This window comes from Nerophis lumbriciformis, linkage group LG02 (assembly GCF_033978685.3).
Source record: "Nerophis lumbriciformis linkage group LG02, RoL_Nlum_v2.1, whole genome shotgun sequence".
Classification (NCBI taxonomy): Eukaryota; Metazoa; Chordata; class Actinopteri; order Syngnathiformes; family Syngnathidae; genus Nerophis; species Nerophis lumbriciformis.
Genome location: NC_084549.2, coordinates 20887501 through 20904214, shown reverse-complemented (window position 1 = coordinate 20904214; position 16714 = coordinate 20887501). Strand labels below are relative to the sequence as shown.

Genomic DNA, 16714 nt, shown 5'->3' with positions numbered 1-16714 from the left:
ACACGGCAGTAAAACGGCTGATCAAACAAAACAGATGTCATCATCATGAACCCACTAGCTGCGGAAGCTTGTTCTCCAATCAGCTATACAGACTCATTAACTCAACAGTGCTGTTTGGTGAATTTACGAAACTGACACCATACAAAAAGAATGTCATTGTATATTAATGATACGAACACGAGACTGGTAGACGTGTTCGCATATTCGCTAATGGTAATGACGCTGGCTTGATTACATTACGATAGCACGTACTGTACAAACATGCATGAAAACACTCCTAAAGACATTACACATGGGACGCTTCAGTAAGTGCGAATTGTTTTACAAATATTGCTTGGAGTGATGAATGAAGAATCCTTTGAAGCAGAAACGCTACAGACAAATATAGATGAAACATGATATACTTTACGGTTCAAGGGACAAAACAGGAAGCACATTTCAAACCGCAGCACCTGAAGTGAGTAGGCAAAATCGTCCACAAGATGGTGCCATAGCACAAACAATAACACACCTTTTTTAGTGTCTGTTGAAAACTATTGGTTGAATACAAAACATTATTGCTGTCAGCGAAGAAAAATCCCAAATTAGCTGCACTTTTTTTTGAGTCTCAGGGTTCAAAGCATAGGGGAAAAAAAGCAGCTTATAGTCCGAAAAATACAATACTCTTTACAAAAAAAGCTGTTTGATTGTAACGTATATCTTAGTTGTAACGTTCATTACCAAATTTGGAGGTGTTGAAAATACCATGTAAAATCGATAATAATAATCAGTAACAGGTCAACAGCATATTCAATGTAAATTAGCATCAAGCTAGTGCAGTTAGAAAAGTGGAGCCTTACTGTACACTTGAGTGTTTTATATCAGGAATCCTTGACATGTTGCTTGAGTGCTTGTTTGCCAACCAAATGTTTAAGCCAACCGACGTCACGTGCAACAAAGGTATCGAAATATGGCATAGTTTGATTTTAGTACTGATGGAACTCGGTCGGTGCCTGTAAAATTACTGAATTCGGTACCCATCCCTGGCAATGACGATTCCTCTGTGACTGCAAGAGAAGTTCAGCATCTCCCAAAATGTCAAAATAAAGAAGTGGTCAAAAAGTACTTGTGTTTGCAGTTCATTGACTAAATATTTGCTAGAATACATTCAACTTTTGTTCAGAATAAGCTACCTTTGCGACATTTGACGCAACTTTCTTCTCATTCATTGTGGTAGCGTCACAGTGCATTAACCGGTATTGAAACTGAGCATCTATTGACTTCATAGATAGGGTTTTTCCACTGCATTAAAACTATACAGTCGTTGGATAATTGCTCAGCTTTGTCCAGCCAATCGGATGCTCTGCGTCCCTGGAAGTAAATAAAGTGGGCGTGGCCTTGGTTGGCCTTGGCTATGTTTATCAATGAAATGCCTAACCAAGTTGCTGACTAAATGGACTACAGTTGGAAGACACAAGGAACCATAATTCTCTCGCTCGGATGTGGGTCACCGGGGCCCCCCTCTGGAACCAGGCCTAGAGGTGGGGCTCAATGGCGAACACGTAGTGGCTGGGCCTGACCCCATGGGTGCACAGCCCAAAGAGGCAACATGGGTCCCCCCTCCAATGGGCTCACCACTCATAGGAGGGGTCATAGAAGTCGGGTGCTTTGTGAGCTGGGCGGAAGCTGAAGGCAAGACTCTTGGCGATCCGATTCTCGACTACAAAAGATAACTCTTGGCATGTTGAACGTCACCTCGCTGGGGGGGGGGCTCATAGGAGGGGTCATAGAAGTCGGGTGCTTTGTGAGCTGGGCGGAAGCTGAAGGCAAGACTCTTGGCGATCCGATTCTCGACTACAAAAGATAACTCTTGGCATGTTGAACGTCACCTCGCTGGGGGGGGGTCTGAGCTGGTGCGCGATGTGGAGAAATTTCCGCTTGATCTAGTTAAACTCCAGGAACCCCAGCGAGGTAAAAACAAATTGAGAAATTGAAAATTATCAGCTGGGGGACACGGGGGCCCTTTTGGGGGTTCAGGGGACATCGCCACCTGAAGATTTTACCATTTTTAAGATGCTTTGGAAGGCATTTCCTACATAAAAATTCTGTAAGCCCTAACTATAAATTCTGTGATCCCCCAGGTGATTCTCTATATCCTCTGGGGGACTTCAATGCTCACATTGGCAACGACCTCAACTAAGCGAAAGAAGATAGATGGATGGACGGATCCTGCTTTTCATATGGTTGACTTGGCATGTTTTGTTGCGGTATATTACATACTGCACTTAAACACATCTGACAGTGGGTGAGAGAAAAGTGTCCCTGGGTTATTGAACAACCGTTTAAGTAAGGCTCCGATCAAACTACAATGGCGTGGATTACCAGATACCTCCCACGGTACATACAATGTCACAATACCAGTCATCTCCCAATGACGTATTTGAATACATATGTTTATCGTGACCTAGTTTAAGTCAGGCAATAATTCATACTGGAGTCTTTCTAACATATGATCACCCCCAAAACAAGCAAAAATGTTTCTTACATCCCTTGTGTCCAATTATGAGAAGACTGCTCATTGTGGTATGAAGAAGCAGTGAGGTGGACTTTAATATTTCATTGCAGTTTTCCTGTGCGTTTGAATTTAATGCATAGCTCAGAGTCTAAGGCCCCACTGATTTTACAAGAGTGTTTTTATTAGTTTTGTAATGATTTCTTCTTAGAATAAATATTTAACTGTGAAAGACCACACTTTCTACCACTATAATCTACAGTCAAAAACACTAAACGGATACATGATCAGTGACTTTGTGGATTCATTTTTCAAGCTTGTGTCAAATGTAAAACAAACACATTCGCCAGTGTCTATCCTGAGATATGTGCTTTCAAAACATCATGCAGACCTCTTGGAGTACATAATGACCAAAGCGGTCACCTTCAGCACAGCAACACCATTAGTGTGTCAGGCCAGCTGAAGACAGTTGAAAGCAGCAATCAAAATCCTTCGCCTCATTTATCAAAAGTGATGCATTGATGGAAGTCATACAAGCAAAAAGCACAACAAAATAATACCTTGTCTGCGTCCACTTTGCCTCGGGTGAATTCTGACCTCCAGAACTGCAAGGCCTGCTCCAAAGAGAGGCCGATGCCTTTGAGGAAGAGGCCGTACTGCATGCGACCGCCGTGGCGCAGATGGTGGTTGTCCCTTAAGGCCTGATGAAGTTGCCTCATGCACAGGGGGAAGGACTTGCCTGAGAGCTACAGGTGGCCGACAACAAACACACTTCAGTCATAATCTCTTTTGCTTTATTTAACATGAAACTGCATACTACTTGTATGTTGTTTCTTACCCACTTACCGGATCTATTTGTTCCAAGGAGATTTTACCAACATTTTTTTGGATGCTGTAGTCTTGTCCCAAATAGGAATTACTGGTAAAAAAAGGGTGTAAATATGAGTTTAGTTGCATTTAAATTGTGCACTAAAGGCCTCACAGATGGTGTTTTTCCTCAAATCCTCAGTGCCATGCCATGTTTTTTTTGGTTTTGTTATTGGCAATAGTGATGTGTGTGTGCGTTTTTTTTATCTTCTTCTATTGTTTTTGTACAACACTTTGTGTTAGCCACTTGCCTGTGTATGACAAGTACTATATAAATAAAGTTTGATTTGATTTGTTTTGATTCTCCCGTATGCGCTCAAGTGTTTTTCTACGCACTTGGCGTTAATAAGCATGTTTCATTTATTCGTATCCTCCCATCCATATTCCGGACACGCCCAACCCGCTAAATTGTGAACGAAAGCGGGCTCTTTGGATTATTTAAAGGATATTTATGATCATTTTAATCTACAATTAAAACACTTCTATGTATCGGTTGGGAACATCTCTGCGCTGCTGACCCGTCTCCGCTCGGGATGGTTTCCTGCTGACCCCACTATGGACTGGACTCATAGTGGATCTTACATTGGATCCACTATGGCTGTACTCTCACAAAATTATGTCAGACCCACTCGACATCCATTGCATTCGGTCTCCCCTAGAGGTGGGGGGTTACCCACATATGCGGTCCTCTCCAAGGTTTCTCATAGTCATTCACATCGACGTCCCACTGGGGTGAGTTTTTCCTTGCCCTTATGTGGGCTCTGTACCGAGGATGTCGTTGTGGCTTGTGCAGCCCTTTGAGACACTTGTGATTTAGGGCTATATAAATAAACATTGATTGATTGATTGATTGATGTAGTTTAAATCAGTGGTTCTCAAACTTTTTTCACGGAGTACCACCTCAAAAAACACTTGGCTCTCCAAGTACCACCATAATGACCAACATTTAAAATACAGTAGCGTAGTAGGCCTAAGTATTCATTAAAAACAGTGTGAAGTTTTATTTAACAAGTATTTATCAAATTTTTTTGGCCACTGTTACATTACATACAATGCACATCATCAACAATGATACCCCATGTACAGTACATATAAACAGACTTTTTTGGCATACCACTAGATGAAACCCGCGTACCACTAGTGGTACTCATACCACAGTTTGAGAATCCCTGTTCTAGATAATATGTGTTGGATAGGTTTTGGTGCAAATTTTGAGTACCGGTACATTTTTCTCCAGTCACATTTACAACCCATTTTTTGGAGTCTGTCTGCAAGAACTTCATTTCTGTAGGCGATCCCAAATTGCAAATTAAAGCACACCCCACCCTCCCTAAAAGTATCACGATTAATTTTAAATATATATATTGAAGTCATCACCGCTATTCTTTTTTCCAGACACGGTTGAAAATAGACTTCATAAACATTGCATAGATTCACCTGGTCACAACATTAGGTACACCTGGACAGTCTCTGATCGATTCAGATTCTGCATAAAAAACAGGTGTTATTATGCACACACCAAGATTATATGTAAATAATACTTTATCCAACCTTTTTGTGTTTCCTCATACTCTTGCGACAAAATGCATAAACCAAACCTACTTTGTAACGTTTACAATTAAGAAAAATTCCTCATAGGTCACCTTAAGAGACTGACTTTGCCATGACGACTTTTTTTCGCAGGAAAAATCATGGAACATGTACTTTTTTTAAACAGTTGTGAATGTCATTGAAGTCAGTAAAAAACATACCGTGTTTTCCGCACTATAAGGCGCACCGGATTATAAGGTGCACCTTCAATGAATGGCCTATTTTAAAACTTTGTTCATATATAAGGCGCACCGCATTATAAGGCGCATTGAATAGACGCTACAGTAGAGGCTGGGGTTACATTATGCATCCCGTAGTTGCGAGACCTGTTGTGGCTCAATATTGGTCCATATATAAGGCGCACCGGATTATAAGGCGCACTGTCAGCTCTTGAGAAAATTGGAGGTTTTTAGGTGCGCCTTATAGTGCGAAAAATACGGTATTTTAATATCATAAAAGATTTTATCCATTGAATGAGAACGTAGCAGGTTTATTTAATGTGTGCATGTCACCAAAAATATTTGGCTGCATAATACTCCTGTGCTTGTTGCCATGTGTCATCATTGTGATGCGATGTGTGTGTGTGTGTGTGTGTGTGTGTGTGTGTGTGTGTGTGTGTGTGTGTGTGTGTGTGTGTGTGTGTGTGTGTGTGTGTGTGTGTGTGTGTGTGTGTGTGTGTGTGTGTGTGTGTGTGTGTGTTTCACTTGTTAAATGGTGTAGCCACCCTCATGTTATGTATGATGTTACTACTTAAGTACACGTTTCTGAAGCCGTGACCACAGCAGAAACGGCTTGGACATTACACATCACTCACTTAGTGTATGCAAGTGTTAAGCACGTAATACCTGAACAATTTTGGTTTGTTCTTAGTTTATATAGCTACACACAATTAAGATTATTTGAAAGTAGGACACATAAAAGCAAACGGATGACAAAAAGCTAATTTTCTTCCAGCAAATTACTTTTCCAATGGCGGCCATAAAAAAAGGTTCAATCAAAAGTTGGTTTATTAAGGTTAGAATCATTTCCCATCTGTTGTTTGTTTTGTAGTCTTGTTAAAGTCCAACGTTATATTAAAGTTAAATGACAATCATTTTGGTGAGAAAAGTACTAGGATTTTCATTGAGAATCCTGAGTGCTGCTCGTAACTGCAGGGGTTGCCACATTAACCTCGTCTAAAATCTTAAAAAGACCCACGACCTTATAAGCAGTGAATCAATATCAGTTGATTTTGGCATTCGCCAGCAGCAGTGACTCTCATCACATTGTGCTTCGCCACCAGAGATTAGGGGCCTGCCCACCAAAAAGCCAACCAGCTGCTCACTAAATCTCATGATGACAATGACCCGACATGGCTTCCTTCATTCAATAAATGTGCTTCCCTTTATCACAAAAATGACACCCTCGCTATATTCTGAGCGGTTCTATGGAGTTGTTGAAGTTGGGTTTTTTTGAGAAGAAGGCTTTGAACAACTACTGAATATTGCTTTTTCATTGATTAAGCAAAGGTGAAATTTGACTAGGTCCTTTGAGAACATGCCGCTCATACTGTAGTCTGATTTATGGAAAAATAGTTAATTTTGTGCAGGGATGGGTACCTTTCACATTTGGACTGATACGGTAGCAAGTCCCGATACCTGGGAATCAACACGGTACAAATATTCTGTACTTCTGTCTGTGTTCATGTGTAATGTTAATTGTTAGAATTAAAAAAGAACTAAATCAATTTTTTTGTTTAACATATAGTATTACACATGAACACACACAAAAGTACAAAAATATTTGTACTGTACCTCAAATCCAAACTGCACTTTATTGTATTTTCATTAAATATAACATACAGAATTTGAGCTTTAAAAAACTCCACAATCTGGGTCACCGCTTGTTGTATGCCAAAGCACTGGTGAGAAGCACTGATGTATACAAGTAATCAAAGAATACAAATAATAATTTACTATTTGAGAGTTTTGTTTAGTAAATGGTAACTTGAAATAAAAGTCTTGTAGTATTGAATACACCACTCATACTTTGTTTACTGCAGAATCCGGTTTGTGATGACAAGCAGAATAACAAAATAACTTTTAAGAGGAAAAAAAGTTGTCCCCCACAAGCATACTGTAAAAGAAGCAAAATCAAGGCCCTAAAACCGAGGTAAGGACCATAGCATGGGTTACCTGTACTGTTGCACCCCTAGTAAACACAATCATAAGTATGACAGTTGTCAGCTGTTAGCATATAACCTTGATCAAACATGGTGGAAATGTCTGTAACAACATACTGTAGTAACAAACATCAGGGATGCAACAGTGCTCTGTATAAGCCTGCACGGGACAATCCAACTTTAATAAAAAAAAAAAAAAAAAAATTGTGATATTAATCGAGATCGAATTATATGAAAAAATTAATCATGATAGTTTTTTTGCTGTATCGCTCTGCTCTACGTTGAAGCCATGTTTACTTACATAAACACTGGAGCGTGTGCAACGCCACAACGTCATTTTCGCATACTAGGGGTGTAACGGTATTGTAGATACCACAGTATTTCGGTTTTAATGTCTTCACAATAATACCGTGACGGTATCAAACAGGTAAGAAAGTCTGCGTTCTGCAAAGCAAAGAGCACTACATTAGTCTCAAGCGTTTCCAAGACTACACAGCCTGCTGGTCATGTCGCACTGCACGGAGGAAAACAACCAAAAAGTCTACACTGCAGGAAATATAAGTAAACTGAAAAAAACTACTTGATGAATTGTCAATCCATCCAACCATTTTGCACTGCTTATCTCTCCCGATGTCACGGGGGTATTGGAGCCTATTGAGTTGCGCCCGGGCAAAAGGCAGCATCCTGGACAAGTCGCGACATCATAAACCGTCACCCAGAAAAGATATTTGAAGCCAGGGAAGCCATTATTACATTATAAATAAACATGTCCACTGTGGAGGACACTGCTTTTCAGAAAGTAAAATTTGAAAGACATTAAAGTGAACATTATTGTTTAACACTGGATGTTTACAGTAATTTTACATGACAACTGCAAGATTTTTTGTAATATTTTCTTGAAACAGGGAATGTTCCTGCACAATTCTTTGCACTTAAAAAAAACATGTTTGTAGCAATAAATATGATTAGAACATTTTATGATTAGGTTTGTGTTCAATGACAGTAAGTGTATTTCGCCTAAACATCTCTGCCACTTTATTTGACACACTATGGCGTTTTTAAGTCTTTTTTTGGACATATACCACAATAATATCTTACTGTGGCCTGAATACCGTGGTAACATTGTACTGTGAGATATTGATACCACATACAGGTCAGCTTGCATTCACGTTAAAAAAAATCGTATTTGAAAAAAAATTTGAATTAGACATCCGACTCTGCAGTGGGAAAACTAAGTTGTAGTTTTAATTTCCAAATTTGGAGGTGTTGAAATCGCCATGTAAAATTGCTAATGCTATTCGGTGGCATGTCTTTGGCTTATCCAATATAAATTAGCATCGACTTAGCACATTTTGAAAAGCGAAACCTGAGTGCTTTCTATCAGGCATGCTATTTTAGTTGGCATAGAAAATTACTTATAAGCAGAGTCAAGCTGAGTCCAGTCCTAGTGCTTGTTTCCCTGCTAAGTACTAAAGATGGTGCCAAATCTGCAACGTGACTTCACGTGCAACAAAGGTATCCTAATGTTAATGTTTGATTTTACGTGACTCAGTACCCAGTAATACCTACGGATTTCGGTCAGGGCCTATAAAAGTCCAAAATTCCTATTTGTGTGTGCTTCTAAAAGTTACTTAACTTGACTCTTTTTGTGAATACGGTGTATAATACATCAGCACTTGCACGGCCAAGAATGCCACTAAGTGCCAAGAATCAATTCCAAAGCAGATCCCTTTTTGGGAGGAGGGAAATGGTCAGCTAAAAGTTATGAAACCTGCTGCTTACCTGAGGTGGTTAAGGAGCGGCTGCAGCCGTTCATCAGAATGCACCGCCGGTAGCGAGCGAGCCGTCAGCTGCAGGAGAGATTGGCATCGCTTGAGTAATGGTAAACAGGGTGGGTCGAAGGATGAGAACAACCCAACACGGCGGGTTGAGTGTAAAGATTAAGTACCGCGGAGAGCATTAATTACAACACAACAACATGGATTTGCAGCTTGGCTTTTTTTTTTTTTTTTTTTTACAAGAACTGGCACGCAAAACATGCGGATATGAAAATCCTACAGTTTGTTGAAATGGGAAACACTTTCTGGATTTCACTGTGACCTGGTAGTAATTAATTGATTACCTAACCCTATGAATCCTCCCTCAGTCTATAGATCCTTGTGGGGGAAACAGATCCTATTTAATGAATGTGTCAAAATCAAATCAAAAGCAAATAGAGGGTCAAGTATTGCACATATTGCCACAAAATGCTTCATACAGAGCAGAAGGCTTCAAGCTTTAAGAGTGGTACATTTTCTGCACCAGCCACCCTGTCTGTGTTCCCAATAGAGGACATTACACTTGATGGTGCAGGCATGTTGGTTTCTCATTTGCTTTTCCTATTTGAAAAAGAGGGCCACAAGTCCCATGACAAGGATGTGCTGCCCACTTTACCAAATAACAGCAGTAATTGGCGATTAATGTTCGACTCCAGATGCAGTGCTTCTACTCTTTCCAACTTCATTGCTTTGTAGAAAACTGTTTTCTACCTTTTTTGTACGTTGTGTGTAAAAATTGTGTTGGCGGTCAAGTTGGCTTAATTTTATGAGTTGTTACGTAACGTTGTCCGAAATGTGTTGTAAAAATGACCATCAGGTTATTACGATAAATGTGGACTGTCTGTGTTACAATTTCATGAAATACACAACATTACCCTATTAACCTGAATATAAGAAAAAAAATGAGTCGTTTTATATCCAGAGGATAAAGGGTTTTTTTACATGCAAAGCAGCAGTTTGTGCCGAAACAATTTTGCTTTTCTTTCTGTCACTCACTCACGCACGCCAGTGACCTGGGGCGTCATGTACTAAGCGTGCGTGCACACTAAAACCTGGCGTATGCCCTTTTTCACGGCAAAGTTGAAATGTATCAACTGAACATGGAAATGTGCTGTGCCTCAATAATAAGCTTCTGGTTGAATTTGTGACCACTCCTCTTGACAAAATTGGTGCAATTCAGCTAATTACTTGGTTTTCTGACATGGACTTGTTTCTTCAGCATTGTCCACACGTTTAAGTCAAGACTTTGGGAAGGCAATTCAAAAACCTTAATTCTAGCCTGATTTAGCCATTACTTTACCACTTTTGACGTGTGTTGGGGTCATTGTCCTGTTGGAACACCCAACTGCGCCCAAGACCCAACATCTGGGCTGATGATTTTAGGTTGTCCTGAAGAATTAGGAGGTAATCCTCCTTTTCTCATTGTCCCATTTAAAGCACCAGTTCCATTGGCAGCAAAACTGGCCCAGAGAATAATACTACCACCACCATGCTTGACGGTGGGCATGGTTTTCCTGGAATTAAAGGCCTCACCTTTTCTCCTCCAAACATATTGCTGGGTATTGTGATTAAGCAAAAAAGGTTCCCTTTAAAGTTGTTGACTTGTGGGTTTTTTCTGATTAAACTACATCTTAAGATCTTTCAAACAATCCATTTGATTGTCTCTGAGTGCAAATATGCTAATCTTAAAAACCTGTGCGTTAAGTATGAAATACTAAAACACACCTTTTCCTTAAAGCATGCACTAACTTGTACAAATAGTGGAATAGAGCAGTGGTTCTCAACCTTTTTTCAGTGATGTACCCCCTGTGAATTTTTTTTTAATTCAAGTACCCCCTAATCAGAGCTAAGCATTTTTGGTTGAAAAAAAGAGATAAAGAAGTAAAATACAGCACTATGTCATCAGTTTCTGATTTAATAAATTGTATAACAGTGCAAAATATTGCTCATTTGTAGTGGTCTTTCTTGAACTATTTGGAAAAAAATATAGGTTTTCATTTATATTTATAAAGGATTTTTGAACTGTTGCTATTTGTAGAATATTAAAAAAAAAATCTCACGTACCCCTTGGCATACCTTCAAGAACCCCCAGGGGTACGCGTACCCCCATTTGAGAACCACTGGAATAGAGTATGGCACATTTTTACACTTCTTTAAGAAGCCCCTCTAAGTCCTTGTCAGTGAACCTCTTCCTATTTGCCGTCTTGCTAATAATTTTTGTGTCTTCTGACTGCGGGTGGGAAATCTCAGGCACATGGCTAATTTAAATATGATTTGCGTATTTAAATGGAGGTGTGGACAAAGAGTGACCCAGCCACTCCAACATGAGCGTTAAATTCCAAGTTGGGATGTACAAAAGAAATGTGCTTGGATTAATGCGTACGCACACTTTAATACATCTGAATATGTTTGTGCGCATTACCTGGGGACAATTGTTATACAATTTTTCAGTAGGAAATCCATCCATGTCTTTTAATTGCTTGTATTCCGACAAGTGATTTCTTCCCGGAAGTGAAAACAAGTGGTGGTCAACCAAGCTAAGATGGCTGTTTTAAAGCAAGCATCAAGGCACTATCTGAGTACACAAGGGGCCTGCCTATACATTCCTGCAAAGAGTAGGAATGAGCAGAAAATTTAACTATGCAATGGAATAGATCCCTATACTTAATTTAAAAATATATATATATATATATATATTTATATTTGTTGAGTGATAAAGGATTATTTGTCGATGGAGTTCCCAAACATATCGAACTATCACGTGCTCCAGATATCATTGTACACAAAAAAAACGATGAAAACTTCTACAACTTCTTTGTGTGTGGCTGGGTCAAGGACATTGGTATAAAGACTCCCCCGGATAAATATGCATCCTTTTTGCTCGGGTAAGGTTGCATTTCATGATTTAACTTTGTGTCTACAGTCATGTTAGTTGCCTGTCCTTGCTGTTGCACACGCCGTTTACAAGTATGCGTTTTTCACTGTCTTTATCAAAATATAACTATAGATGTCAACATTATGTTTGCGCTGAAAGCTTCATATGTGATTGTTGCTTTTGGTAAAAGCTTAACTCTTTTAGGTTTTGCTCACATTTTATCTTTTTTATTTAGACTTGCCGAGTTGGTGCTAAACTGAACACTTGTAGCATAAATGTGTCTTAAGAAATTCAAATAATATCAAGATAATACTTAAATGGGAAACACTAAATGTTAAAAGTATATTAAACAAACCTTTAACGGAGTGGTTACTGCAAACTTGTGCATTCTTCGACTCTCCTCCCTTATACTGACGTGCGTGTTGTCTTTTTTCATAAAATCTTGCACTCTTCCGCCAATTTTGATTACCTCTCGAGGAACTCTGAAAAAACGTTGATCCTTTTTGCGATTTAAACGGTTCGTACAGCCAAAAACAACGCAAGCATAGGGCATTTTTCTTTGAAAAAGACTAAATGGCGCCTAGTACCCATTGAGAACAGACGGTGGCTTGACCAGTAGGCGTATTCAATAAGCGGAACGTGGTGCCATTTTGAGTCCAAGAAATACATGAGGCCCATGGACCTGATTGGTGAACAGCATCCCAAGAGTAGTATACCCATTCAGTAATATAAATAGGTGTTGCCTGTGTTTGCATGCCAGTTGCCCATAACCACAACAAAAATGGACCTTGGTTGTCTCCTTACATGTGTTAGAGAAAAGGCCTCCAGCGCCCCCAAAATCATCATGTTGCATGATGCTGCATGTGCCTGAGGATATTCAGTGTGTCTACAACAACAACAAAAAGCACAGATGGAATATTGTATCTGGGGGGGCTAAACACTTGCTATGCTTGGCCTAGCCTGCAGATATCATGTGTGCATTCTTGTTTCCCTCATTTGAACTCTGTTTTTTCAGAAACCCTCAGGACAGTGATGCGGTACTGCAGTACAGAGACTAACACATACAACCACCTCAATTGTAAACATTCTACAGGGGAGGAGCCTGTGCAGGTTTGGTTAAATCACCGACCATTGTGTCCTGTGTCAATTTATTAGCATGCACCTCTTGTTTATCATATCAATTTTGGCACCCATTCAATTTATTAGCACATATCAATTTTGGCAGCCATCCTTCTACAACCTCACAGAACCTTAATTGTCAAGTCAAACATCGCAAAGTTTCACACACTTACCGCAAGAGCTTTAGACAGCCTTGTGCGAAAATCATTTAGCACAATGGTGACAATGTCCTGGTGTGGGACGTACACGTAGCCCGCTTTTAGGTACACTTTCCTGGTTCGGACCAGATCCAGAGCATCTTGGAAAGGCACCTCAAAAAGAGAGAAATATGAAAGACCAGAGTTTTAAAATGCAGATGGACTTAATTAAAGACAAGTTATTCATCATACTTTCATGGTGCCATTCACAGCTTGAAGGGGACCCAGGGTTTCACCTTAATGTAATTGAACGTGGCATGCCGCCACAGCATTTTTATAACCACCACACCTTAAAAATATATTTTTTTTTACTTGAAAACAAATTAAAGTAATACAATATATTGTAGCCCCCAGAAGAAATCACACAAAATCTGACGTTATTTTTACATTTTATTTAAAAAACTGACATCAAATCCAAACCACACAAACATAAAACATTTAGACCAGCTGGTCGTTACAGTATGAATTGATATATATAGCCTATTACTTAAGCACCAATGACAAGTGATGTAGCGAAAACTTGACCACGGGAAAAAGACTTTGATCACCGAAAACCGCGCAGCCAAAACTAGATGTAAACAAAATGCACGCCATTGTAACTGTCTGGAGCGTTGTCAGTCTTTGTCCAAAGCAGACGTTGTCAGTCTTTGTCCACTACTAATCAAAAGTCTCTCGACACTTGAAAAAATCTCCACAAAGTACATCGTTCAATAGGCAGCAACATTTGAAATTATGGCAAAACGATAAAAAAATATATATATATATATATATGTTAACACTAATTAATAATAACAGATTTTTTTTTAATGTAGGTATACATTTTTTTTTGCCTTTTTAAAGAAATATAACATATCATCATAGCAAATTACCGTATTTTTCGGACTATAAGACGCAGTTTTTTTCATAGTTTGGCCGGTGGTGCGACTTATACTCAGGAGCAACTTATGTGTGAAATTATTAACACATTACCGTAAAATATCAAATAATATTATTTAGCTCATTCACGTAAGAGACTAGACGTATAAAATTCCATGGGATTTAGCGATTAGGAGTGACAGATTGTTTGGTAAACGTATAGCATGTTCTATATGTTATACCAGTAGTTATTTGAATGACTCTTACCATAATATGTTACGTTAACATACCAGGCACGTTCTCAGTTGGTTATTTATGCCTCATATAACGCACACTTATTCAGCCTGTTGTTCACTATTCTTTATTTATTTTAAATTGCCTTTCAATTGTCTATTCTTGGTGTTGGGTTTTATCAAATAAATTTCCCCAAAAAATGCGACTTATACTCCAGTGCGACTTACATGGTTTTTTCCTTCTTTGTTATGCATTTTCGGCAGGTGCGACTTATACTCCGGTGCGACTTATACTCCGAAAAATATGGTATACAAATTATTCAATGATGTCATGGTGACCATGTCCATAACCACGCCCCCACCACTACAGGTATCTTGGCAGTATAAGGGAAATCCTGGGACCTATGATGAATTTCATCGTTTCTGACTTGTAAATGTTGTTACAATGTTGGATACTAGTTTTAAAAAATGCCAAAGTGTCAAATCATAATGTTGATGTATTTTGCCATGAGCTTGTATGCGGTTTTGCGTCAATAATATAATATAGTAACACCAACGTGGGACACGCAGTGAAATAAATGCTGCTAAAACAGCCTTTTTTATGCAAAGTCTGAATCGAGTGTGCAGATCTACCTAATGCTGTGACTGTGTACATCGACTTAATGTTTATGACGTTTATTTTCGACCATGTCTGAAAAAAAAAGCGGTGACGACTTCAAGATGTTAGAGATATGAAAATTATATATCTCAGTTATCGTGACCAAAATTATCACGGTTATTATTATCGCTGCGTTGTTGAATGTGCTCAAAAAAGTACTTGTGCACACACACTGAAACTTTTTGACCAAATTATTTTATTTTTAAAAACTTTAATAAAAATACCTTATAAAACCCAATATTTTGCATGTTGTAATATATTTCGAAATGACTCATACTGTACTGAATTACTGTAACTATTAAAGACCATTGAGCAGGAGCAAGACCGCTTACTATATACTACATACAGGTCAAAAAATATATACTTACGGTACTTAAAAAACAAATTACTTTTGTAGTACCGGTACACCATGATGCCACGAGCTGAGCCGAGCTTACCCACCAATACATACTGTATACCTGTACAGCGGACATTAATGACACCCTTGGCACACTGCTCAGCTATTAAATGCACAACTTGACAAGCCAAAAGAGCAGTTTTGTCATTTTTCAAGCTAACACACAAAAAAAGACAGCTTTGTGAGACATATATATACGTTAGTTTTATAATACTGCTGTTTACACAGGACATTGGACAAGAAGCCAATTATTGTGCACACTCAGTGGAGTTATACGCAATACAGAATAAAACTAGATTTTTTTCATATGACCATAAACTTGCACACATATTTTCATGCACTGTACACTGGCGTTGGGTGTTCTATTTTTTATCTTTTTAAACAAACTAAACTGTAGATCAGTGATATTTTTGTTTGGTCATCCATCCATCCATCCATCCATTTTCTACCGCTTGTCCCTTTCGGGGTCGCGGGGGGTGCTGGAGCCTATCTCAGCTGCATTCGGGCGGAAGGCGGGGTACACCCTGGACAAGTCGCCACCTCTTTGCAGGGCCAACACAGATAGACAGACAACATTCACACACTAGGGCCAATTTAGTGTCGCCAATCAACCTATCCCCAGGTGCATGTCTTTGGAGGTTGTCTAAATAAATAGTAGACCAACATGATAAAATGTACACATTAAATTTTAATGATGGAACAGAAAATAATTACAATGGTATTGAACATGATAGTTAAAATAGGATTTCTCTAAGTAATGCACTCCAAATTGCCAACAGTTCATGTATGCAACTTTATGTAAGTAAATAATGTAACACTGTAGTATAGCAGTTCTCATTACATTCTTAATGTTAAGATTTGAGCGTCAAATACATGTTTATGTTCCACTTTCATTGTTTATCACTAAATAAAATACAATTATTTTAATACAATGTATGTACGCACTGCGCAAAATTTCATTTTACACCCCGCTCAGAGCAAGCTAATACGTTGCACCCCAACATGCACCGAGCTCTATCTGGCTCAGCTACATAATAAAATGGTGTACAGTCTACTCCGTTCCATACTACACTCTATTAAATGCACTTTCGGAAATTAACTGAACATTTTTTTGAGGGTTTTTAATTAGTCTAATAGTCTGAATTGATTCAGAAATAATGTGATGCCCCATATTCAGATTTATTGAAATGCATCTGTATATGCTAAGTTATGCAATGTGGATTTTTCACATTGTACAGTAAGTGTAATAACTTTAATGTTTAAAGTGGTATCAACAACAACTTCACAGATGCTTTATCCTATATACTTTATATTTTAGTAGGCATCATTTACTGTAATTTTAGTCACCTAAAATGTGGAGAAATTTAGTCGACTAAAACTAGACTTAAAAACAAATCAATTTAGATGACTGAAATATGACTAAAACTAAAATACATTTACGTCAAAAGACTATG

The 16714-nt window shown here is 38.7% G+C and overlaps 1 protein-coding gene across 1 annotated transcript in view; it reads right to left on the bottom strand.

The window, feature by feature from the left end:
- Nucleotides 1-16714, bottom strand: part of prim2 (DNA primase subunit 2) — a 43602-nt gene that overhangs the window by 17380 nt on the left and 9508 nt on the right. The window contains exons 7-10 of the mRNA XM_061960863.1: nucleotides 13094-13231; nucleotides 8892-8959; nucleotides 3338-3410; nucleotides 3052-3237 (exon numbers count right to left, since the gene is read on the bottom strand). Of these exons, the coding sequence (XP_061816847.1) occupies nucleotides 3052-3237; nucleotides 3338-3410; nucleotides 8892-8959; nucleotides 13094-13231 (465 nt within the window). The remainder of the gene's footprint in view (nucleotides 1-3051; nucleotides 3238-3337; nucleotides 3411-8891; nucleotides 8960-13093; nucleotides 13232-16714) is intronic.